Source organism: Gavia stellata, chromosome 24 (genome assembly GCF_030936135.1).
Source record: "Gavia stellata isolate bGavSte3 chromosome 24, bGavSte3.hap2, whole genome shotgun sequence".
Lineage (NCBI taxonomy): Eukaryota > Metazoa > Chordata > Aves > Gaviiformes > Gaviidae > Gavia > Gavia stellata.
In genome coordinates, this window is record NC_082617.1 from 4,777,572 (window position 1) to 4,802,272 (window position 24,701).

The 24,701-nt window shown below is 54.1% G+C and overlaps 1 protein-coding gene across 1 annotated transcript in view; it reads right to left on the reverse strand.

Annotated features, from left to right (window-relative positions):
- Positions 1–24,701, reverse strand: part of ASTN2 (astrotactin 2) — a 362,612-nt gene that overhangs the window by 261,188 nt on the left and 76,723 nt on the right. Inside the window, exon 3 of the mRNA XM_059828642.1 lies at positions 5,847–6,231. Within this exon, the coding sequence (XP_059684625.1) occupies positions 5,847–6,231 (385 nt within the window). The remainder of the gene's footprint in view (positions 1–5,846; positions 6,232–24,701) is intronic.

Consider the following 24,701-nt stretch of genomic DNA (forward strand, 5'->3'; position numbering starts at 1 on the left):
GTCTCCTGTCTAGACTTGGAGGCCATACCCAGACTGCAGAGTCTGTGAAGTCAGCACAAAGGCCCGCTTGAAAAGTTCTTTTTTTTGAACATGAAAGAAACTGAGAAAATAAAGATGGGTCCTTTGTTGCAGGACTGGAATTGCAGATACTCGATTTTCAAGTCTGACATCTATTTTCTCCTCACTTTTCACGAGGCAGAAGTTCTGCCTCTCACTGATCCCTAGATTTGGTTTGGCAAAATCTTCTCATTGGGGAACTTATGGGTAATCCCATGTTCAGGCTTGCTGGACTTCTATCTGCCTTCATTTACTAACTCCATCTCTGTGCATCCAATGCATCCCATCTGGGGATGTAGCGGTGCTGCCTGCCATGGACTGGGGGCCAAACCTGCTCAAACAGCACTCGATGGACAGAAGCAAAGGGCTCCTGCCGCTGTCGGATGGAACCATGTCGGTAAAGATGAGAGCCAGGTATATTAAAAGATAAAAGCAAGTTAGGAATTCCCAAAGGGCTGGAGCTTGAAGCCATCTGCTCAGGAAAGGCAGGAGAGCAGAAATTGTAAGGAGCATGGACTGGAAACTACCCAGAGAAGTGAGAAGAGAGGCAGTGAGGACAGCCACATCACCTGCACGGATTTACCCAAATGCCCTTAATCGCAGAACGCCGTGTACACACGGGGACTGGGTTCAGACACGGGGGTCTCCCCAGCAAAGACCAAGACCCCAGAAGCGGCACCCCACACCAGCAGACCCCACTTGGCACCACGCACACCCATGGGGCATGAAACCCCTGGAGATCTTCCAATTGCCTGAGAGAACCCGAAACCGCGAGGAGACGGCACAGCCCCCTTTCCACACCAGCACAAAGGGATCCTTTTGGCTAATTAGGACTGCCTGGCTATTGCCTCCTTCCTCGCTCCATTTCATTTTATTATATTAATAAAAAAAAAGACTACTTTTCTTCTTAAACTGTCTCAGCTTTTTCTTCTGTCTAAATTCATCTGGGCTCTGTGCAATGTCACCAGGTCAGTTTGTGCTCCTGCTGCAATTCTAATTTTGTCAGCTTCCCATTTTCTAGGGAGTTGGGGGATTTTTCTTTTTTTTTTTTTTCCCCCAAGTCAAAAATGATTTTGCATAACAGTAATAATGTTAATGGCCCTGCACAGCACATCCAGATTACAACTGCGGCTAGGGAGAAATAAACATCTCATCTTTGCCCTGCTGTTTATCTACCCACAGCAGAGCCTGGTATCAGGTCAGAACCTGTAATTTCATTAACTTTATCACTCAGACGCGCTTGTTGCTAGATGTCATTATTCAGCACATTGCTCCCGTGTTTTGTTTGTGCTGGGCTTCACTTCAGATGCTCCGGCACCGCGCAGGAGCAGCCCTCCCATCCTCGTCCCTGCAGAACGCTGCCTGAGACTTGGGAGGGAAGTTTGGCTCGCTGATCCATGCTCTATTGCCCACGATTTGCAAAACATTTGTGCTGCTTGACCTCCTGGGCAGGGACTTGTCTCCCATTTTGCACGGCTGTACGTAGCAGAGTCATCCAGCGCAACTCCCTGCCTGACCTGATACATCCAGAAGCTCCACATGGGGAATAAAAAACCCCGCACTCTTCCTCACGGAAAGGGCAAGCGAGCCCAACAGCCGCACAGCGCGGGGTGCATGAATCCCAAATGATGGGAAGCGCCTGCCGCCGGCACGACCTGGCACCTGCAAATCAATCACTGCCCGGCACGTGGGGGAAAGGAAGCAGCGCAGGCAGGTGGAGGGTGAGCCGAAACGCTCCATCTTCATCGGATTTGCCATCCCTGGTAATTAATGCTGGGAAGTGACACTTGAAAGAGCCTCTAGTGACAGCCCCAGCGATGATACCATTTGGAGCCAGCTGACAAGTCCCAGCTGATATCTTATCACAACGCTACATGGCAAGAGCAGCAAGGAGAGCTTTTCCCTTGGGCGCTGACGGACTCCCCGGGATGCGGGCACAGCTCCTCACCCAGCTCCGGTGATCACACCAAAACCTGGCAGCTCCAGCCAGGCAGCCGGGCACCGGGGGGAAGGCTGATCCTGTCCTTGAGCTAGGGCCGTGCTCCAGCTGGGATTCCTTTGATGCATCCATCTCCAACCCACCTGTAAAACCGTGCCCAAGCAGAACTGATTTCCAGCCCCTGGGGATCTCCAGGGACTTGGTGTCTGCTCGCACCAACTGTGGAGTTTCTCCACCCCACCTGCCGCATCCCTGCGGGAATCCCGGCTGCATCTGCTGCTCGCGGGCAGGTCGAAGCGCCTGCGTGCTCAGCACGCCCAACGCCTCCCAAATCACCACATTTCTCATGCGTGTGCAAACCAGGTTGGGAAGCAAAGCCCACAGCACCTATATTTATATTTCTGGTGTAAACATCCTAGATCTGAACTACAGCCACCTTGTCCTTGGCAACCCAGGCTCTGGCCAGCTTCAGCAGAGAGAAGCAACTAGCACATACCGTAGGCTTGACTCCTTGAGCAAATCCTCATCCAAGAGTGTCCATCTGGGAGAAAACACATGGTGAACCAGCACAGTTTGGAAGGATGAGACCAGGCAAGACACAAACCTGCCTCGATCCAAGGTGCAAAGCCTGACAGCATCACGAGCAGAACTGGTGGGAGTGTTTGTGAACATCTCTCCCAGCCTGGGGCAGCCCTGGCCCTGCAGGCAGCTTGCACCCTGGCTTGGCAGGGGGGGTTCAGTCAGTATAAGAAGTTCTTTATTGCCAATTCCTGAAGCCCTCGGATAGTTTAATATTCTGCCCTAGATCTTGTTTACTATTATGTTTTGAAGAGGACTGAAATGCAGTTACTGCTGTCTTCCCCACTCACAGAACTCTAAATAATTTACAGAAAAGCAAAACAAGGAAGAGAATATGAAAGAATAAAAAAGGCATCTCAGTTACGATATACGAAGGCTTTCATTTGTTCATTCTCACTGAGCAGAGGGTTGGGAAAATATCTCTTAACACCGCGGGCCAGCAACAGCCAGCCATACACAAAGGGGGATGCCAACAGGGATGCTAAGAGGGATGCTCAGATCAGCACTTGAGGATGGCAGATGGACACGTGGGCACCTCCGTGTTTGTTCGAGCAACAATAACCATCACCGTCATAATAACCTTGCTTAAAAGAGGAAAGAGTAAAAAGCACTGTACGGGGGGAAGAAACACAACCTCAGCCACCACTTACCACCGTTGCAGGTGCAGTGACCTGCTTTCCAGGCATGAAGCATCATCTGGGCTCTCCGCAGCTCCAATGCTCGGAGCTGCGCAGTCTCCTCTGCGGAGCCCAGAAGAGTCCCTGTCCCCATCCCTGTCCCCCAGCACTGCTACCGTGGGTGCTCCGGCAGGGACTGCTCAACCTTTATGGGAGTCCTACATGGTGATGGGAAGAAGGGAGGGACGGGCAACATCACCCCAAGAGCCCCTTCCCTGCACGGAGGGAGCTGGCGCATCCCTTCCTCGCCCTGCGCATCCCTTCCTCGCTCCTGCGGGAGTCACTCAGCAATTAGCACTAATGTACTTTGCTTTTGTTTATTCGAATGCATTTTACTGTGCATCGCAGGTGAACAGTATTAAACAGCTTCTAACGACATTTCAATAAGCAGAGGTGGGTGTTGCAGCTTCTGGGAGACAGACTTTAAAAAAGCAGGCAATCAAGTGTGCATTAACCAAAACACTCTGGGGAAAGCGCTGCTCTTCTCCGCGCAGGAGAAACATCCCCCCGAGTCACGCAGTTGTACCCGTGCAGCCTGTGGTCCCTCCGTCCCCACGCACAGGCAGGGAGACAGCACCCAGACCCTGCCTGGCCCTCAGCAAGGGTTCTCCAAGTGCAGAGAGCAGGACCACATGGTCCAGCAGCACCAGTTTTATCTGCAGTTAAGAGAACAACTAAAATTAAGAGCAGCCAGTCTAGACCGCTTTATATAGGCTCTCTCACCGGCCTCCTCCTCCCAGAGCTCCCGAGTGCCTTCCAGCAGTGCATTAAGAGACACCACCAGCACCCATCACCCGCAGTTTGGTGTCTCCTCCTCTCCCAGGAGAAGCCGGACAGGCTGACAGCAGCTCAGGTGCCTCCCCGGCTGCTCAGCCCGCAGGAGCGCTGCCAAGCCCTGTCCGTACGGGCTCCCCTCTGCCCTCACGCGCCTGGTACAGCCAGCAACGGGTGCCATCACGGGCACCTTGACCACAGAGGACCCTGTCTGTCTGCCCTGTTGCGCCCAACCTTTGGCTACTTGCTGTGCCCACGTGGGACCGCTTTACCCAGAGGGACCCCACCACTACTTTCTTTCTGAGCTGGACAGAACTTTGGGGAGGGGGAACCCCAAAGGGACCAGAGCTCCTCCAAGACCCAGCCCAGCACCTTCAGGGAAGGCACAAAGCATCCACAGCACCTCGCCTGCTCAGAAACAGGCACCCCAGCCCAGCTCTCGCTGCCCAGCTGCCCACGGCTACTAGCAGGGGATTCACACCTTACAACAGCGGCGTTATCCAACATTATACCTTGCAAGCAGTCAGCACCGTAGGGACAGGCAGCAGCCAGAACCCACGCTTACGGAATTGTATAGGCTTCTTTCTAATCTGGCCTACAGATGCTATATAACACTACCTGCCATACCAAACGCCGTGGGTGGGTAACGGTTCACATTTGGGGTCTGTGCCCATCCATCGGATCCACGCAGATTCAGCTCTGAGCTTCTTCCCGCAATGACAATTTTCTGATCTGCCATTTCCAACCCCGCGCAGGGCTCCTATGTGCTTGCCTTAAATCTACAGCCCTGATGACTTTGTTTGCGGGTGACTACAGGATCATTTGTCTGATTGCTCAGAGAATAAAGCACAGGGGATGGTTTGCCGCCGGGGAAAATACAGCTTTATGGAGCAGCTCTCTGAGGAGCAGCAAGGCGCAGCGGGCTGGCGCAGCCCCAGCGCACCCGCACTTTCGCTCGCTAGAATGGATGCCCTACTCGACAGCAAGGCAATGAACGTTTCTGCCACCCAGAGAGCAAAGGCTGGCCTGATTGATGCCCGTGCGCTAGCACTCGCCCACAGCAAGAAGTCAGCATGAATCCCAACATTTCCATCCTGCTGAGGAGCCCATCGCGTAGTGGGAGCACACACTTGCCAGCGCTGCTCTAGCGGCAGAAGCGACTCCTCCGCGCTGCCCGGTGCAAGGCGCTGCACAAGCCCGCGGCAAAAGAGCAACTCCCCTCCCTGGGGAAATGCCAGCTCTGCTCCCCCAGGCAGGCATCCCCTAACCCGCCGTGGGTTTCACAGCGGTCTGTCATTGCTAGGACGAGACACACCACCAACCCTGAAAGCAGAGCCATCAGCTTCCCACCTCATCACACCGAGCAGGTTCGCGCTGGAAACACGAGACTGGTTTTGGAAGAGGATGTGCTAAAGGAGACAGGTCAAATCCTAGGAAGCCAGTTCTCCGTGGAGCTCCCAAGCACATAGCTCACACGCTCCTACAGCACCTACACCACCAGCAAAGCACGTTCAGGGAGTGCTGCGAGACCAGGGGACCTGGTCCTCGGGATTGGCAATGACAGCTGAAGGTTCAACAGCTACCGTGCCTCAGTTTCCCCAGCACCATCCAGAGCTGATTCCCCACTCAGGAAGGGCAGCTCCAGGACAAGGTCTGCAAACCACCTTGTAGATGACAGCTGAGGACCACATCCTGCAGAGCCGAGCACAAGCCACAGGGGCTACGCATGGATGAGCCATCCTCTCTAGGTGACGCCTCCCAGGACAGACACCCCAGCAGGGGATGGGGAGAGGGAAAGAGAAGAGAGAAAAACCACAAACCTTTCTTTTCGTAGTCAGGCTCTTCCTCCCCGCCCCGGCCCAGGCTCTCCAGCGTCCGCGTCACCTGGCTGCCAAACTCGTCCTCCCTGGTGCTGGGCTCTGCCCGCCGCGGCGTCTCCTCCTCCTCCTCATCCTCGTAGTCATCCAGGATGGGGGTCTCGCGGATGGGCACCCCAATGACCGAGTTGTGGGCCTGGAGGCGTGAGTTGCGGAAGCTCTCGCGGGCCTGGGGGCCCAGCAGCACCGAGGGGATGTAGTGGATCTCGTGGGTGGCCTCCGTGCTCGCGCTCTTCTGCGGGATGCGGCGGCGCTTGTGCCAACGCCGCTGGGCGTACAGAGCCACCGTGAAGACCAAGAGGAGCAGAAGCAGTGCGATCAGCCCACCCTGCAGAGGAGAGCAAAGGGGCACAGGTCAGGAGATGCACAGGGGACAGGAATGGGTCAGGAGATACACGGAGCATGGGGATGAGTCAGGAGATGCTGTGTCCAGCATCCACGGACCCGCTCCTCATCCACCCGCAGAGCACCCTTTCATCAATGCTCCATGAACCGCACATAGGTGGGTTCACGGAGCAGCCACCTCTGGGGCAGGACATCACAGGCAGGTGGAGCAGGGTGCCAGAGGTGGCCTTCAGCTGGGGACAGTACAGTGACATCCCCGGCTCCGCTCTGCCCACTCTCCCAGGGATTTTGTTCTCACCACGCACCCCTTGGGTCCCCCCAGCCCCCCGGCCCACCCCTGTGCACTGGGGCTGAGGTGGGCGAGCACCCCCTCCCACCCTGCGCGGGGGGCTGGGAAAGGAGGCAATCGCATCCCATCACTTCAGAGAGAAAACCTCATTAAAACAACCCAACCACCGACACGGGAGCAGTAAAGCCTCAGCAGAGACACACAACATTTCACACAAACGACGGTGCAACAAATGGCACCACGCAACCGCCGCTCCCCAGGGCACGGTTACCCCAGCTCCATCATTTCTGGTTGTGATTAGCCCATGGTTTCAAGGACACTTCAGCTGCAGACCTGGGGGCACAGCACAGCATATGCCAGACTAAGACCTTCTCTGCAAAGCTCTCCTCTTCCTCCACATTTTATTTGATGCAGCTCGCAACTACATTACCATAAAAGAAAAAAAATCTTTACCAAAAAAATAAACTTCCTAAATATCTGTATGTCTGTAGAAGTGGCCTCTCTTCCCAAGGGAGCCAGCCTTGCCTCTGGCTGCGCTGGAGGTTAAATTCAGCCACGGTCGCTCAGCCCCGCGCAGGCAGGAGCTGTGCGTGCGCCAGCTTCCAGCCTCTTAATCTCCGCAGAGCCGGAGCAATTTTATCCCGGGGCAGACAAGCAAAGCAGGGCATGTAAATCAGGAGCGGCATGAGCAATCGGGGCTTTGCAGCATGGCGTGGAACAGCCAGGGCGCTTGTTTCTTCAGCACAGGGGATGCCACAGTCCAGAACTTTACAGAGTGTGAAAAAGCGAAGCGGAGACATGGAAATATTTCCTCTGCATTTGATACAAAGCACCACGCTGTACCTGGAGTGTGGCTCCAACCCATAAACAAGATCACATGTAAAGAGGAGGCATCGAAAAATTGCAGCTCACAGGATGAGTTAGCTGGGGGAGAGGCCTCAGGAGCAGAAGCAGAGGAGACGCTTCCCTGGACCACCCCGGCACCACGACCCGCTGCGGAGAGGAGCCCAGCCCAGCATCCCCTGCATCAAGACTCCCTCTTCTCCCCCTTAACTGTCCCCAGTGGGAGCAGGGCTCGGGGATTCAGGAGGACATTAATCAGCTTGACTTCCCCAATTTAGGTGACATGAACCATCAGGAAAGGCGTTTTAGCGTCCAGGAGATGCTCAGGGATCTCTGTGTGGGAGAAGGGCAGGGCTTGGTGAGCAGACTGGGTTCATGCCCTGCACTACCAGAGTAACTAAATAACCAGCGGGATAAGGGCCCTTCATGGCCTTCTACACACAGTAGTGAAAAACAGGATGGACACCTCAACCTGGAAGAGCAGATATGCATTTCCTTGGGTCTGCACAGCCCTGATGCATGGAGACCCTAAGGCATCACAGGACCTCCCCGCTGTGAGCCACCCGTACCCCCCAGCACCACACTGGGGCCATTTCCTTGAAAGTCCGGTTTGCAGGAGAGAAACCATGGCATAGCAGACCCTCCGAAAGGGAGGCCCGGTGACGAGGACACAGCAGAGCCACAAACTTCAACGCGACAAACCACACTGCAAAATCAGGTCCAGCTTCTGGGCTGGCATCCTTCCAGCAAAGCGAGGGCTCTCACGTTACAGAAAGGTTTCAGAACACCACTCATGGACGTGACTACTGGGAAAAGCCTTCTCCAAAGCCTCACCACCAAGCCGGACGTCACTCATGCCTGGGTGCTCTCTGCAACCGCGAAGTGGCCGCTGGGCAGAGCACTCCACACCCGCAGGCACACGCCCTCCCTGCAAAAGCACAATGGGAGACAACGCGGATGCTCGGAAAAGGTCAGGGTGATGGAGAAAGCCCTCCATGAGGAGCAGCTTTGCTGGCTGGACCCAAGGAAGAGGTTGGGGCATCCACGGCAGTGCCAGGGCCACACGCCTGCCTGGCCAGGCTCACATTGCATCTGCCCCCAGAAAAAGGCTTGGAGCAGATAAAGCTGTCAGCGTATTAAATTAAAGATCTCTCTGCTTGGGAGGAATTACAAAAAGCCGTAAAGGCACAGGGGTTATCGGCATGCTGTTCCCCTCCTGGTTCGGGAACGACAGGGTTGGCTCAAGGAAACGGAGGGCTCCCAGCCCAGCCCAGTCCCGGCTCCCACATCCTTTGGGGATGAGCTGGAGATCTCTGCTTTGCCATCCACCGAGACAACGGCCCCCTCCCTGCCCGGGACAGGCTGGGGGTGCCTGTGCCAGCCCCTCGGGTGAGCACTCATGGGCTCATCGCAGGCAGCTCAGTTTTGACATGCTGCTTTCATCCCTGACCCTGCGCCGGCAGCTGCTTGTTTAACCACGCCGCACACGCCGGGAAAGCTTCCTGGGGAAAAGGGAAGAAAAAAAAAAAGAGTCAAACTTAGGAGGCATTCAAGCCAGCCTCATTTTAATCTATTTTTCATGTTAAATTATCCAACTGAGGGAGCAGGAGAGAGAAAGAGGAAGGAAGGGATAATATGAGAAATGTTTTATTTGACAATGTGTCATTCGGAAACTGATTATTTCTGTCTCTGAGCTTTTTAATATTCCCAAACAATGGCCGAGCCGCGTGGGGATTTGGTATTCTAAGGCTGGATTTATAATACTCTGTTCTGCAGTGATAAGAACACGGGCCTTTAATCCTCTGAGCTGTGAACATGCATATTCTCCCACGTAATGTCCTTCCCGTCGTGCTCCCGTGTGCCCCGCGCCGGCCAAACAGGAGCTGCTGAAGGGTTGCTGAGACCCACTGGAGAGAAGGAAGGATGGGAGGAGGAGGATGGGGGACAAGAGGGCTGGTGGGGACAACCCACGTGTGTGCAGAAGCACAGGGCTTGGGGCACGGGAGCAAACCGCAGCTGAAGATGGAAAGCAGCAAGGCTAGGACTTATTTGTCCAGGTGGCCAATGGCACCCTGGCCTGTATCAGACACAGTGTGGGCAGCAGGAGTAGGGAGGTGATCGTGCCCCTGTACTCGGCACTGGTGAGGCCACACCTCAAATGCTGTGTTCAGTTTTGGGCCCCTCACTACCAGAAGGACATTGAGGTGCTGGAGCGTGTCCAGAGAAGGGCGATGGAGCTGCTGAGGGGTCTGGAGCACAAGTCTGATGAGGAGCGGCTGAGGGAGCTGGGGTTGTTCAGTCTGGAGAGGAGGAGGCTGAGGGGAGACCTCATCGCTCTCTACAACTGCCTGAAAGGGGGTTGTGGGGAGGTGGGTGTTGGTCTCTTCTCCCAAGTGACAAGTGATAGGACAAGAGGAAATGGCCTCAAGTTGTGCCAGGGGAGGAGTAGACTCAATATTAGGAAAAGCGTCTTCACTGAAAGGGTTGTCAGACACTGGAACAGGCTGCCCAGGGAGGTGGTGGAGTCACCATCCCTGGAGGTATTTAAAAGCGCCTCATCCACTCGTCTTAGGGACATGGTTTAGTGGTGGACTTGGCAGGGTTAGGTTAACAGTTGGACTTGATGATCTTAAATGCCTTTTCCAACCTAAATGATTCTATGATTATTTGAAGCACCAAACAAAAACCAATGGAAGAAGCCACCTCGAAGCCCAAGAGATTGGGTGCTCATATAAATTATGAAAGCTGCCAAGCTGCCGACTTAGAGGGCAATTGCTGTTTGGGCATCTGTCCGAGATGCTGAGTGATTTCTGAGCAGCAAGAGGATGCACGTGCTTCTTTGAGCACAAGTCACCAACCTTCTCTACTAAAGCGGTGAAAGATGAGGGAGTCCTGCTGCTCCTCTGGGGTCTGGGCAAACTTTTTCTTGCAACAAGCTCTGGCCTTTCCCGACTCTGCCGGGGCTCCCCGGCCAGCTCAGCTCCCTGCTGCTCCCTGTAGCGGGGTAGACTTGGCATGGGTCCTCACAGGAGTCCTCCAGCCCTCGGCTTTGCAGTCAACCACAGCGCAACCGCAGTGACGCAACCCAGCCGTTAAAGAAGCAAGCCCTGATGGTCTGCCAGCCGCCACGCCAAAAAGGGCTGAAGTCACAGAAGGTGGTCCCAGGCTGGAGGAGAAGACTGTTTGGGCTGAGCAGAGCTGTTACACCAAAGCATCTCTTCTGCAGATCAAAGCAAAACCAGTGCAAAATAGTGCAGCATTCAGCCCGGCGCTGACCTGAACCCCTTCTGCTGCTTCCTCTGAACACCAATACAAAGTTTTGCCCTAGGGGAAAAAAAAAAAAAAAAATCCCTCTTTCTTTTCTAACTTGAAGCTACTATTGCTCTTACCCGACATCCAAAACCAATTATTGTCCTGCATTGTGCTGACAACCAGCCCCATCCCTACCCACCTGCTGCTGGGTGAAACAGGGCTCTCGCAGCCCGGGGCCATCGCGCCAGGGACAGTGCCCTGGGACAGCCGGGCTCTGCCCAGCACAAACCCTGCACAAAGACCCCCCCATCGTGCCCAGCAGCTTCAGAGAGCTGGGGCGAGCGGGACCTGACGCACAGTCCCAGCAGGCGAGCCACGGTAAGCAAAGCAGTATCAGCAAAAACCACCCAATCCTTGGAACTCTTCACACTGTGTAGTTTTTCCTTTCTTTCCTTTTTGACCATGAAGGTAATTAAACACTAGAACAATTTACCAAGGGTTGTAGCAGATTATCCATCACTGTCAATTTTTTAATTTTTTTATTTATTTTTTTTTTTTAATCAAGCCTGGATGCTTTTAGAAAAGTTATGCTTTATTTCAAATGAGAAATAAAGGCTTCAGGGAGTTCTTGCAGCCTGTGCAGCACTGGAGGGCAAAGCAGATGACCCCACGGTCTCCCAGTCCCCCGATTTTGTCCTCCCCACATTTCTTCGTGAGTCACAGCATTCAGCTCTAGAGCATCTTATCTCTCGTTCAAACGTTTCATCCCCTCCCAGGTCAACCCAGATGCAGAAGGCACCACCGGACCATGGACACAAGCTGGCTGATAAGGCACATCCACCTAACGCAGACCAAAGCAGGAGATGCCACCAGCACGGACCAAACCTCGGACCTCCGTGCCTCGGCACACAAACCTCTCCCTGCTCGTCTCTACCGTTGCCAAGGGCTATAATAAAGCAGTGCTCAATGAGCAGGTGTAGCAAACATTTGCATTAGGTTTTAGCCACGCTGTAATTTGAGCTAACGGATTTCTAATTAATTTAACTAAAAGCAATGGCGAACGGCAGCATGAAGACCCTAAAAATGCCACTTCACCAGGCAGAGGCTTGCTCCCGGGTGCAGATCCTGCGAGGCCACGTCCCAGGGTGAACGACAACCAGAGATGGGATCATCCGTGTTAGCCGTTATAACAATGTCTGCTAATCGGCAATCAAACCTCTTGGCCAAACCCTCTGCTGCAGCCAAACTCGGCGAAGATGCCCGTCGGTGCCCCGGCTGGTGGGGGGGCAGCCCCAGGTCTGTCCATCCTCTCCCTCCCAGCAGGTCCCTTCCTCATGGCAGACTCTGCACCAGGACCCCCGCACCCACACCCCAGCCATGCTACGCTTGGGAAAACTTTGGAAGAAAAATATCATGTTTAACGTGTTGGGCTGCACGGCATTTGCTTCTTCCCTTTCCAGATCAAACCTCTGCACCACACCAGCTTCTCCCCAGGACTCCTTTGCCTTATTGCTCTATCTCTCTTTGCTGCACCTCTCAATTTAAATTTTTCTTCTGCAAATCTTAATTAATGTGCTGTTTGCACCTTCTTTCAGACCATTAACAATGAAAAATAAGGCTGATCTCTGCAGTCATCTCTCGGAGTCTTCCCTCTCCTGTCCGCTGCCGTTTATCATGACCTCCTCTGCACCCTGCCGCTTCCTCGCCCTCCCAGGGCACAGGACGTACCCGCGGACGGCACACGATCCCTCAGCTTTAAAGATACAGCAGGGCAGGGGAAAGGATGTTACATAGCGTGCTCTTCCTTAGAGCAGGGATAACACCAGCCTCCGGCTGTCGTCCCTGTAATGGGGGAGTTTTGGCCGTTTCCTTCAGAATCAAGGTTTCTGCACCCACAGTACTCCTGTCTGCCTCTCCGTCCTCCCCCTCTCGTGCCCGTACACACCAGCCCATCGCAACCAAGTCTAAAAAGACAGAAAAGGTCTCAGGAATACCAACATCCCTTCAGCTTTGTGGTAAGAGGAGACAGGTAGAAGAAAGAGACCCCAGATCACCCCGTCCACTAACGCACCTCATACGGGAGGGCAGGGAAGGGTTATCGGAGCCAACTAAAAGGATGCAAGTAGGGAGAGGACAGGAGAGAAGAAACAAGGCTTCGGGAAACTGGCTTTGCAAGAAGCAGCCACACCTCCTACAAGAGGAAAGCAGGACTCATGGACAGAAACGGAGCAGCAGCAGCTGGAGTTTGGGAAGGCACTGGGTCCTGTCTCGGGAGATGGTCCTGAGGGCACAGACCTGACCAAGGCTGCTCGGTCCTCCCACAGCCTCTGCTGACAGAGGGGAAGTGACAGCGTCCCCCAAGGATGGAAGGATGCTTTCTCTCTTCCTGCATCCACGGTGGACGGCACAAGAAGTTGCGAGCTTGAATTGCAGCGAGGTTCCTTCAAGACGGAACACAACTGCAAGAAGCAGGATGCACCTGGGAGAGCTGGGACATCTCGGTCACTGGAGGTCATCTGCCTAAAATGCGGAGCAGTGCAGGCAGCCTCAGGGATGCGAGGGTCCTGCCAACTCCCTCCTCCTCCAGCTGCCCTCCCTGACAGCAGGCAGCTTCTGTCCGGAGGACGCGTTGCCCACCCTGTCCATGAACCACAACCACTCTCTGACAGCACGTACCCCCACTGCTGCGACGGTCAGGAAACGAGCCCATGGGCAGGTGAGCATCAGGCAGGGAAAATGAGGCAGAGCACGAGGATGAGACCAAGGACAGACAGCAAGCCAGCATGAAGGCTAGCGAGGAAGAGATGAACACTGGGATTAACAAAAATAACCACTCCAAAAAGATCCGGGTCCAGTCCTGAGCTCCAAACAACTCGACCTCGCCTCTCCATAAAAGACAGCAATGACACGAGGCAAATCTACTAAAAAATACAGCTCCCTGTACGCTTCAAATCCCCATTCGAGCACCGCTTCACCAAGGTGCTTAACTACACGCTTAACTTTAAATATGTGTTTAATTCCCATTACAGTCCATGAGACTAAAGCACACGCCTCAGCGCTTTGCTGAGCAGGGACGGCTGCTTGAATTGCAGCTCGAGGAGAACCGTGTTACATCTTTTCTCCCCTCTTTCCACGGGGCTCTTACAACATCACCGAGCTCCAGCGACAATGGGGACCTGTCTTCTGTTGTTGTTATCACAGCCGTGTCACCTAACCCTGCCCAGAGCCGACAGCCCCTACGAATCGCCCTCTCTGGAAGAGCTTATAGTGGTGCAAGCAAGTGCAGGATCTGGCCCAGAGGTTTAAAGGGAAGGGTTCCCATAGGATTGCTCCATCAGGCGTGCGCAGATCCGTCATACGTGGCTTCTCTGCTTGCCATGCCGTACGCACACGCATTGGGCATAAATTTAATAGCATACACAGTCCTGCGAAGTATAACACATGCACAAGAGATGAGAGTTACAGTTGCTGGGGGAACCGCAACTTTAAAATCTCTGACTCTTCCGCGTTAAAAAAAAATAACGAGTCAGACAAAAAGTCACATTTCCATATAATTTTTTTTTTAAGCCATGCTGAATTTTGTTTTGCTGTTTCATCCAAGAACGGAAACAAAAAGCAGGAGCGAGCCTGCCAATCAGCCTTTCTGCGCCGTTCAGACATGCAATGTGATGTTCCAGTAAGTGTTTATTTGAAAGGTCTCCCAGGCTCAGGCTGCGTGCAAGCACCAAAATACACAAACCTCAATCACACCGAACATGCCTGCATATCCCAAGCTGCACATCTTGCTAGGATAACAATTCAAAATGACTCCTAATCCATTTTTATGATGTAAAAAAAAAAAAAAAGGCATTTATTTGCAGTGAACTGAAAGGGGAGGGCTGGAGGTGATTTTATTAAGCACCTGATAGCTAGCTCTTTTTAAAGCCAGAGTGCAGATTGCATAAAATGTGATTTTAATGCGCGTTAAACAGTTCACCTAAATCGGCTGACCCACTAACCCGGAGCTTGCCCTCGGGAGAGGGAAGATTTTAAAATGCATAAGGTCTCGTGCGTTCACGCTCATGTTCCCCTAATGCGGGCAGGCTGCTGAGCGCAGAGCTGAGACAAAAACAAAAGCTTTTTCTTTTTTCTTTCTCTCCAAGGAGTTTCAGTTAGCGAGCCCCATCCCTCCTCCCCGCCGCGCCTGCTAGAGACACCTCCACGTGTTCCCCCCACTCGGCTCATTTACACCCCGTACCTGAATTGCATTTTAGCCATATTCCAAAGGGGAGGAAAAATCCATTTGCCTTAAAAACAACCAACCTCACTTTTAAATGAAAAATGTCACCACACCAAGTCCCTCCCAGCACCCAAGAGGTCTCGCGAGCACGGGCTGCCATGTGCTGCAGGTTGAGAGTGCCCAGGGTTGTCCCACACACAAAGCGCCTTGCAATTAAATACGGGGCTAAAGGCAAGTTCCTCAAAACCAGCAACCAGAGACACCACGCACACGACATCCCTCTCTGCGCCGTCTGCAGAGCGGAGCCCAAACCCCGACCGCCCACGGGGCCCCGGCTCAGGCGAGGAGCATCCCAATGCCGGCGGAGCTGCACTGCGGTCCCATCCCGGCGAAGGCAGGCTCTGCCAGGGGAAAGCACATGGGAATCCACCCAATACCAAGGAGGAGGACCGAAGAGACTGTCTGTGGCCCTAACACCTTCCCACATGAAAGAGAAGAGCAGTGAAGTCCTCCAAGGCTTGGTTTCACCAGAATCACCGGCAACAGCAGCTAGACCATGCCTGCTTTGCCTGATGCTAGTGGGGAGCACATCCCTGCCCCACCTCTCCTCCCTCCAGAGCTTCCCGTCTCAGAGCAGACGGTCCCTTGGAGGATCCTCTTAATCAGACCCCTCAACAGACCTGCAGATTTGCACCTTGCACCCGCGCACCCCGGGCAGAGACAGCCGGTCCCACAGGAGCCCGAACCCGCCTTGCTCTGCACTTCCCTCCTCCCGTTCCAGGGATGGACAGTGCCGCCTACGGGAACATCTCACGGGGTTTTTCCAGACTTTCCTGCCCTGAGCTGCGGACGAAGCTCTGCCCATGCAGGTGCCCCATCCAACGGCAGAGCATCCGGCACGATGCACTGGACCACACTGGCCAAGCCACACCGCTCTCTTTTTCTGGAGGGGTTTTTTATCACGTCCATGCTTCACCCACTGCCCAGCAGAGGCCACAAATGCCTCCAAGAGCTTCTGCCCAAGCTGATGCCTTCTCCTCCGGAAAAAAATGCAGAATATTCATTTTAGCACCTGATGGAGAAGCCAACCTGCCTCAACGGGCAGAGCAGCACGGGTATTAGGCACAGCAAAGGGCACGCAGAGGTGGCGCGATGGAGGGATGCAGTTAAACTCGCCGATTTAAAAAAAAGGGATAAAACTCAGAAGCTCCACATCTTTTAGGAGCCTTTGCCTCAACCCCAGGCTGATTTCAGACCCCCTGTGCGACCACCCACAAACCTCAGCATCTCCGCCGCTCAGTGCCCCCCCAAAACGCGGTGCGGGTCCTACCTTCGCTCCCGCCCCGTGTTTATCTGCTTTGTTCGCACAGCGAATGCAGGAGAGCGTCTCCCAGAGCATGTGTACACGGCTTATCTCTGCGACACCCAGGCATCGGCTGGGGCTTCCAGAAGGAGGCTTGAGTGGCCACGGGGCCCCTCAAAATCACCGCCACTGCCGTATACTCCTTCCAAACAAAGGTTTAACAAATGCTAAAGCGAGGTCTCAAATTATTAGGATTATTATAATATCTACCAGCAGAGCATTTGCTAGCAAACGATGAAATATAATTAAAAGTAAAGAACACTTGTCAGATAAATGAGTAACAAGTACCGCTGTTGCAAAAGTACCTTTCTTGTTTTTTTAATAATTGTGTTTATCTGCTTCCTCACTAATTTACAAAAAATGCAGTTAATTCTCAGCGGATCTCACAACCATTAGTGCGAATTAATGCTGTTCCCACTGTATATTCTGCATACATTAAAAAAAATTAATCTAATAAGAGATGCACATCTCCGGATGAGGGAACACGAACACAATTCACATTGTGCCTCCAGCTTCCAAGTGCTGGTGAGCGACACGGTACAACATCCTTTCTGCTCAATTAACCAGCCAGTGTCTGGGGGCTGCCAGATCTTGGACAGTTGTCCAGAAAAGGTGGCAAAACACAGAAAAATTCACCACAGCATCAAGGAACGGGGACTTCTTGAAGCAGCCCAACACCTCCAAGCCCCGTTGATGGGCCAGGTCTCCTCTGCGTTGGCGCATGCTGCTGCTCTACACAGGGCGGAGCGAAGACAGGCAAGAGACTGGAAAAGGGGTTTAGAGTTTATTTATGGACATCTCAAAACAGTTTATGGAGCAAAAACCGGTGGGAAGATTCTATTGCGCACACAGGAAAGGAGGGAAAGAGCTCTTTTTGTTGTTGGGGGTTTTTCAAAGGTTTATTACTGAGCCCGTAGCTGGCAGCTGGCTTTAGGAATGATCCAGCCTATTATGTAAAAGAAAACCCCTGCCTTATCATATTTAAAGTGCAAATATTTCAGCATAATGAACATCTTTCGGAAAAGCAACAACACAAACCACTGCTTTCCTGAGGAGAGGGAGGGTATTCAAACACAGCAGCAGGGAGAAAAGCTCCGTGCATGTGTCTGCATAGCATTTGGCATCTTTGCAGTAACTCACACCACCGGAGTTACACCCCTGTAGCCCGGAGAAGAGCCTCCACTGCTACCTGGGGCATGGCACACCAGGGGAAGAAAAAGGAGTTTATCAATTTGCACATATGTAATTTGAAAAACGCGCCGACCCCGCCGTGCATCACAGAGCAGGCAGATCTGAGACTCGGATGTAAAGGAAAGATCAAAAAGCTCAGCAAGTCCACCAACCTTCTCCTTTCCAAAAACACCACAGCTATTCCCACCGGGTTATTAAGAGCCCAGTTAAGTACAGCACTTAACCATACACTTAACTCCCATTAACTTCACCGGGACTTTGCACATACATAAAATTTATCAGGTGTTTCAAGGCTTTTTTTCCTCTTTTTGCCCAAGAACACAGAGTTCCCATTACTCAGCCCTCAGTGCAATACTCTAAATGACCTTGGGGCTCAGCGCAGCGGACGAGGAAATCCACGGGGACAGGAGTTTTCCTGCCGTACAGCTCCCACACTCGTTGCTTCCACACCCGCAGGTGTACAGAAACTTTTTTGTTCTGTGGCATGTGGGACCATGCTAAGCCGTCTCCCCAAAACCCTGCTACTCGTTCGCCCAGCCCTGCTGCTGTATTGATCGAAAGCTGAGAATATAAAAGGACGGGAACGCACCAGCTTTATTTTGCTCGCTTGTTTTCAAGTGCGGTTTGAGGGGGACAAGGCCAGCGATCTCCTTGCCAGGGAGGAGAGCCGTAAGCGGCGAGCGCAGGGCATCCCGCTGCCGGGCTGGGGAAGACGCTGAGTTTGCATCTGCCGAGGGGCCCTTTGCACCCCCGGGGTGCAGCCAGAGCAGCTTCAGCTCTGGAGAGCTCTGCACACCCAGGGGAGAGTCCCAATCCCAATGCACTTGGACCTTGGATTCAAGTCCCTCTCTTTTTCTGTATGGATACAGGACATCAAAGGTGATGGGAGCAGAGCAAAGGAGGGCTCCTACCTACCTCTCTCCCCTGTAGAATGCTACAGGAGGGAGACTCTGGAGAGGTACCAAGCTGCTTTCACTTCCAAAGGACATTTACCTGCACTTTTGAGGAAGGACCAATGATTTGGGGCAGTCCAAGCCCTCCTCAACAGCTTCAATTTAAAGCCTATGACTATTTCCGAGTCCACCACCAAGCTAATCCGCACCCTTGCTAGAGCAGGGCTCGGAAGAGTGGACCTGAAGGGACTCCCTGGGGACCACCCAAGGGCAACCCCCCCACCCCAGGGCAGGGCTCAGAGCTGTGTCCCTGTTATCCAAAGGGACCTTTGCAGAGCCACAAGCTTTCGCTTGTGCTCTCACAAAGCGAGCAGCGGTCCTTGCACCCAGCTCTAATTACAGCCGCGTTCTTGCAAAGAGACAAACCTTTCCTGAAGAAAAGCTGGCACCAGAGCTGGGAAAGGCCAGTGAGCAGCAGCAATGGCCTCAGAGGGGTGGGAGGGTTTGGGGGAGCTGGTGGGCTCACTCAGCACCACACACACACATCAGGTTGCTGGATTTTCTCTCCCTGCACCCTCACAGGCAAGATTGAAGCCATCCCCTGCAAGACGGGTCACTGGCTGCCACCCCCTCCACCTCTGCTAGGGCTGCAGGGCGCTGCTCAGCCCCCCGAATCCGGGCCCACCCAACACAGACATCTCCTCCTGCGTGGCCAGCTCAGCCGCCTGCCTGGTGTTGCCGCAAAGCCGGGGTGAGACCTGGAGCAGGGGAAGCAGCAGCAGAGGTATAGAGTGGTTTTATTCCAGGCACAGAGTTCGCAACAGCCCTGAGCATCCTGCACCCAGCCCTGGGAACCCTTATCTCCTGACTCCATCCCCCGGCTGCACCTCTCGCCCCCAGAAAGCGGCGAGCATCACAGTGATGCCACCCGTGTGTCACCAAGATGACCTGCCAAGCTCCCCGGTACGCGCCGCTCTATATGCTTAGAGGGAGCGAGGCAGTTTAGGACTTGTGTTCCCCAGCCTTGCTATAAGCAGAGGGTTTGGAACGCATCCGAACGGGCTGTGCGCATGGAGAAATGAGAGCTCCTTCCCAGATGGAGAGAGGATTGAAGGGCACTGCTATTACAGCCGGTTCACTGCAGCCCAGCTGCACTGCGCCGTGAGGGTCCGTGACGGGAACGCTGCGGCCCCCCCGCCACCCAACAGCGGCTGAGAAAGTGCCCATTTGGAAATGGGAAAGATTTCATTTCAATTAAACATGCCTGGTGCTCCAAACGAAACCAATTAATTCTCCCCATCTGAAAGCTGATTAGCCAGGATATCTGGGTAAATGGATGATAACAGGCTAATAACCCCCTCCCATCCCCGTGTGCGCACCAGTGCCGCTGTGAGGTTTCTGACACTGTGTCGCCAGCATAATTGCAGCATCTGCGAGTAATTGCAGAGTGAATTCAGCCACCAATGGCAGGCGGCACCGTCCCCAGCAGCAGGCAGGGACCGGGCAAGGATGGCCGCTTTGGAGCCAGCCCAACCCCCAGTTAACCCCTCCCAGCCCTCTGCCCCCCACGGCAGCATCAATTGCGGCATGAGCTCTGTGGCACTGGGGACCCCCTCTGCAGCACCCCGTCTCTGCCCACCCACCGAGTGACAGCAGTGGGGGCTCGTTAGGGCCCACCACAGCCATAGGGGTTGGGTGGTCAGCTGATGAGCAGTAACTCATTAATGCAAACAGGCTTCAAACAGGGCTCCGTGCAATGAAAGCTGCCCCAAACCTCCTTCATCCCCCCCAGGAAGACTCTGCGGAGCAGCCCTGGGCGCTGGGCATGGCAGCTCCAGCTCTCCCCCCAGCTGCTATTAGCCAGTGTTTAACTCCACTGTTTAATTAATTCCCTCATCCTTCCCCCTTGACTCCTGCCCTCTGGAATGGGCTCCCACTCAGCCTGGTCCAGGGACAGACGGCAGACGCACCAAGGTGCTGGGGTTAATGGGCAGGGGAGAGCTCTGCTCCTCCACCCCAAAATGGCCTTACAGCACCCCCCAATTTAAGCATCCCCCACTAACCCGGCATGGGACAGCAGCTCCTGGAGCCGCGCTGGGGCTCGGCCACCTGTGTCCTCAGGGACTTCAAACAGTTAAACCCAGACGTGGGGACAGAAGCAAGCAGGAGAGGACAGGGGAAGGCTCGAAGCCATCCCACCCTCTTCTGTGTTCCTTGTTCCCTCCAGTCCCCGAGTCATCCCCAACACACCGCAGCCCTGGCCCCGCAGCCCGACCCTCCAGGTCCCTGCCGAGGGGCAGCCGCTGACTGGGGAGCTGGTGGCAGGAATTTTCCAGCTCTGCTCTCTTTTTTTTTTCCCCCAGTTGGAAAGCATTGATTCGCTAAAACCATTTTCCAATGGGGTATTTTTGGTTTAGAGCGATCTCAGAGCCAAATCACGCGTGGAGGAAAACAAAGATCTCAATCCTGCTGCCATTTTCTAATCAAATTTCCTTTTACTAATTTGACAGGCCTGTTTTGAAAATCTAAATTTAAAGCTAAAATAAAGTTAGATTCCACAGCTAAATGGAAATAAAAATGAAATATTGCAAACGGAGCTAATAAAGCCCTTCTACCCACACCTTTGGGCTCACAAAGCCCCCTTCCCCTCTTTATTTGCTGCTCCTGGGGCAAGCGGTGGGTGTTGAGCTTTGCTTTGCTTCCCCCGGCCCCGATGCACACGCACCCCCCAACAGCTTGTTTTTAGCTTCTGGGAGGCTGGAAAACCACCTCCTGCCCAGCTCCAGCTCCGTGGCGGTGCCCGGCCCGCCGGCTGCGCTGAGTTCACAAGTGCACGTCTAATCTAAATTAAGCCCAGCCCGTGCAATGCTCCCATCTTCAGAGGAGGCCTGGCCTCCTTCAGAAGAAATAGCTTTGCCCGAGGGGAAAGCATGAATGGGAGATGAAGATACAGCCATATGTTCCTGGAGAAGCTTGCCTGGGTGGCAAGGTGAAGGTGGGTGCCGAGGAGGAGAGAGCGCCCCTGGGAAGAGAGAAGCATCCATTCGAGAGGCAGCGCAGATCTGCATGGGCTCCTCTGTCTTTCAAACCCTCCGCTCGCTCCAAACAAAAAGAACCTCTTGGTCCCCAGGCGCTTAGCCGATGTCCTCAGCATCTGACCTCCTTTCAGGCTTTCCTCCCAAAAGAGTGATCTCCCACAGGACAAAGGAAGCCAAAAAGAGAACAGCGTCCCTAATATGTTGTATAGGCAGAGCGGTGGAAACTTGGTTCAACCTTTCAGGTCCGTGCCCGCGTGGTCCTTGCCCAAGCCCTCAACCCAGGGAGCCCAGGACACCCAGTCAATGTGCAGAACACCGAGGTGAAGGCAACCTTCCAGCCCGTGGCTGGAGAGCGCCTGGATGCAAGACCCAGTGAAATCAGTGCCCCACACGCCACCGCAGCAGAGCGGTACCCGAGGACAAGGAAGCTGCTTAGCTCTTCACTAGCCACCACCCCGAGCAATGGCACCCAAGGCCGGGGTGCCGTTCACCAAGAGCTTCACTGGTGGCCAAGGAGACATGGTCCTCCTCCAACCCCTCCTGCTGCACAGCCCCATCCCGGCCTTCCCTGCGGTTTCGTGGCCAGGCTTTCCCCACCGGCGGGGATTTTCCAGGGATGGCAGATGACTCTGCAGGTCTAGTCCACGCACCCACGCCCAGGATCTGAGATGCCGCGGAGGGGACAGCCAGCACCACTCAAAGCAGGGGAAACGCTCCCTCCAAAGCGGGCAAATGTTTTCCATCAAGGAGTTTTCAAAACAAGCTCTTCTGTATCCCCATTTCGAGCAGCAGCTCACCCTTCCCTCTGCCCTACCACGGCCTGCTTCCACCACAGCCTCTCTCCCAGACTCATTCCGGGGCACAGCTGAGGACCTGAGCCACCACCAGCAGAGCTCGGCCGTGCCAAAGCAGAGGTGCTGGTCCCCTCCTGCCCCTCTGGGATGCTCAGCCCTCCGGAGAAGAGGCAGAGCTGCCCGCACGCAGCCGGTGCAGGCAGCAGAGGCTGCAGACTGTCACAAGCCCTAAAGCTGCTCCTTCCCATCACCAGGTACAAAACACATTTATCGTTTTAACATTCCCAGCTACAGCCCAGGGCTCCCTTTCCAAAGGACACTCGAGATAAAAATCTATGTGACGGCCAAGCAATTGCAGCAGGCAATTTAATGCGATAGCCCCAGGTAGCAGAAGGCGAGGAAAAGCACCAGCTGAGTGAAGTTACACACTCAGCGACTGCATCCCTGTCTGGCCCGTAAATGCTCACCATAGAACAAGGCCATTTTGCAAGTGGGGTGTTTAACACCCTCTTTGGGTATTTAAAGTGTGGGTGCAACCCCGAAAAGGAGGGCTGGTGGGGTCAGCAGCAGGCAGGGCTGCTCTGGGAAGATTTGCTGCAGGGTCCTGAGCCACAGCACCGCGTGTCCACCACGGATGGGTCTTGCGGGAGCGGGATCTGAAGGTTTAGGGGACCTGAAGATTGTTTCCCACAACTCCTCATTTCCACCCTTGTTTTCCTCCTCCTCCTCACACATCTCAGTGATGCTCTTTAACAGTGCAACTGAGCTTGAAGATCCTCCCCAGCCGGCACAACCCTACCATTAACTTGTACTATTGTTACCGAAAATCACTATGAACAGTTACCCCGTGCCACAAAGCAGTTTCCACCCTTACACCAGAGAGGGGACGCGTGGCACTAGTAGGGACCAAGTGACCCACAACGCTCGCAAGCCGCAAACATGCAGTGATGAAAACAGCAAGACCAACAGCCCCGCAAGAGGGTCAAGACCCTGCACCCTGCTTCAGCTTTCCACTCTTCCCCTCGGTCACCACCGCACCGTGCTGGGCATGCGTTCTGGGCTTCCCCCACGGCGAGGTGACCCTTGCATCAGCAGAACGACACCGAGCCTCAGCTCTGCCCACTGACACTGCAGAGCTCAGTAACCCAAATGCTTTATTGCACCATATCATTGCCCTGTACACAGCAGTTCTGACCGCTTTATGGTGACCTGCCACCACCCATCACTGCCAGTTCAGGGCACGGGGACAGTAGCTTCTACCGCATCCCCAAGCGTGCCCTTACCCCTGGCTAGGGCTGCCGGGCATCACGACACCAAGCTATCCATCATCACAAGGACCTTCCCATACACCAGAGAGCCCATGGAAGGAAGAGTAACAGCACACCTAGGAGGCTGCCCGGAGTCACCCCTTGCCCAAAGCACTTCCAAAGCTCACAGCTTTCTGCTCGCCCAAGCAGAGGGAGGGCAGCCGGGGCGGGGGTCAGGCCGCTGCACAGCTGGGGAGATGCTCTGTTCAGTTCCCAGCTCCTCCCACAGCTCTCGCTGGTCTAAAAATCATTAAATCCCTGCACCCCAGCGTCCTTTCGGCAGCACAGAAACAGCCCTGTCCCTGTTTTGAGGGAATGGGATAAGGATAAAACCATAAATCTAAGGACAAATTCAGTAGGGTGTGCTGGGGACTGCAGAAGAGCAGCTCGGTTACTTATCTACGACCAGGTGCCCTTGTACAAGCTGGACAGGGGAGGTCTGTTTCAAAACTAGATGCTGAATGTGTCTTGCACGGACCAAAAAGGAGCCGTAGGGAATGAAAGCCCAGAACTGAGGGTCTCGGCAATCACTGCAGCTCTCCACCGCCACTGCCTCAGGCGCCAAACGTCCCGGGTCCCTGCAGGGACCGGCTGCCGGAGCAAGAGGAATGGAGGTGGCTACATGGAACATGGGCATGTCCCATTTTCGAAGGGACACCCTGGAAAGAAAAATAAAAGTGCTTAGACCTCTCCTCTTACAAAGCAGCAGTAGTGGTATCCATCCACACGCACGTGTGTCTGCAACCTCTGGCCGAGGAGCCGCAGGCAATGCCAGGGCAAGAGGAGGATGCCAGCCTGCATTCCTGCTCGCTACCGGGAGCCAGACACTTGAAGCTAAATCCTCAGAGCAAAACATTTACAGGAAAAGGATTTCCATCAATCACTTCAAACCACCTGCTTCTTTAAATGAGGCCAAACATTGTAAAAGTTATTTGAAATATTAGGCTGTTGCAAAGTTGGGCCGAAGGCAGCGTGCTGGAAGGGAAGCGTGTTTTGGTGGGGTTTGAAAGGCTGCTCCTCCTCGGGTCAGCCACAGTCCAAGCCCAAATCTGCGTCAGATAGCGCAGGCTGGAACAACCGCCTGGGGGAACGGGAAGCCTTGCAGAACAGGATAGAGAAACATCCATCACCAGTGATAAAGGGTGAGTGATCCTGCCCCGGGGCAGAGAGATGGATTTAACCTCCTCTCCAAATCCCTTCCACTCCGGAGATCCTATGGAAAAGTAATCCTCATCCTGCAAAACCCTTGAGGAAGGCAGTATCC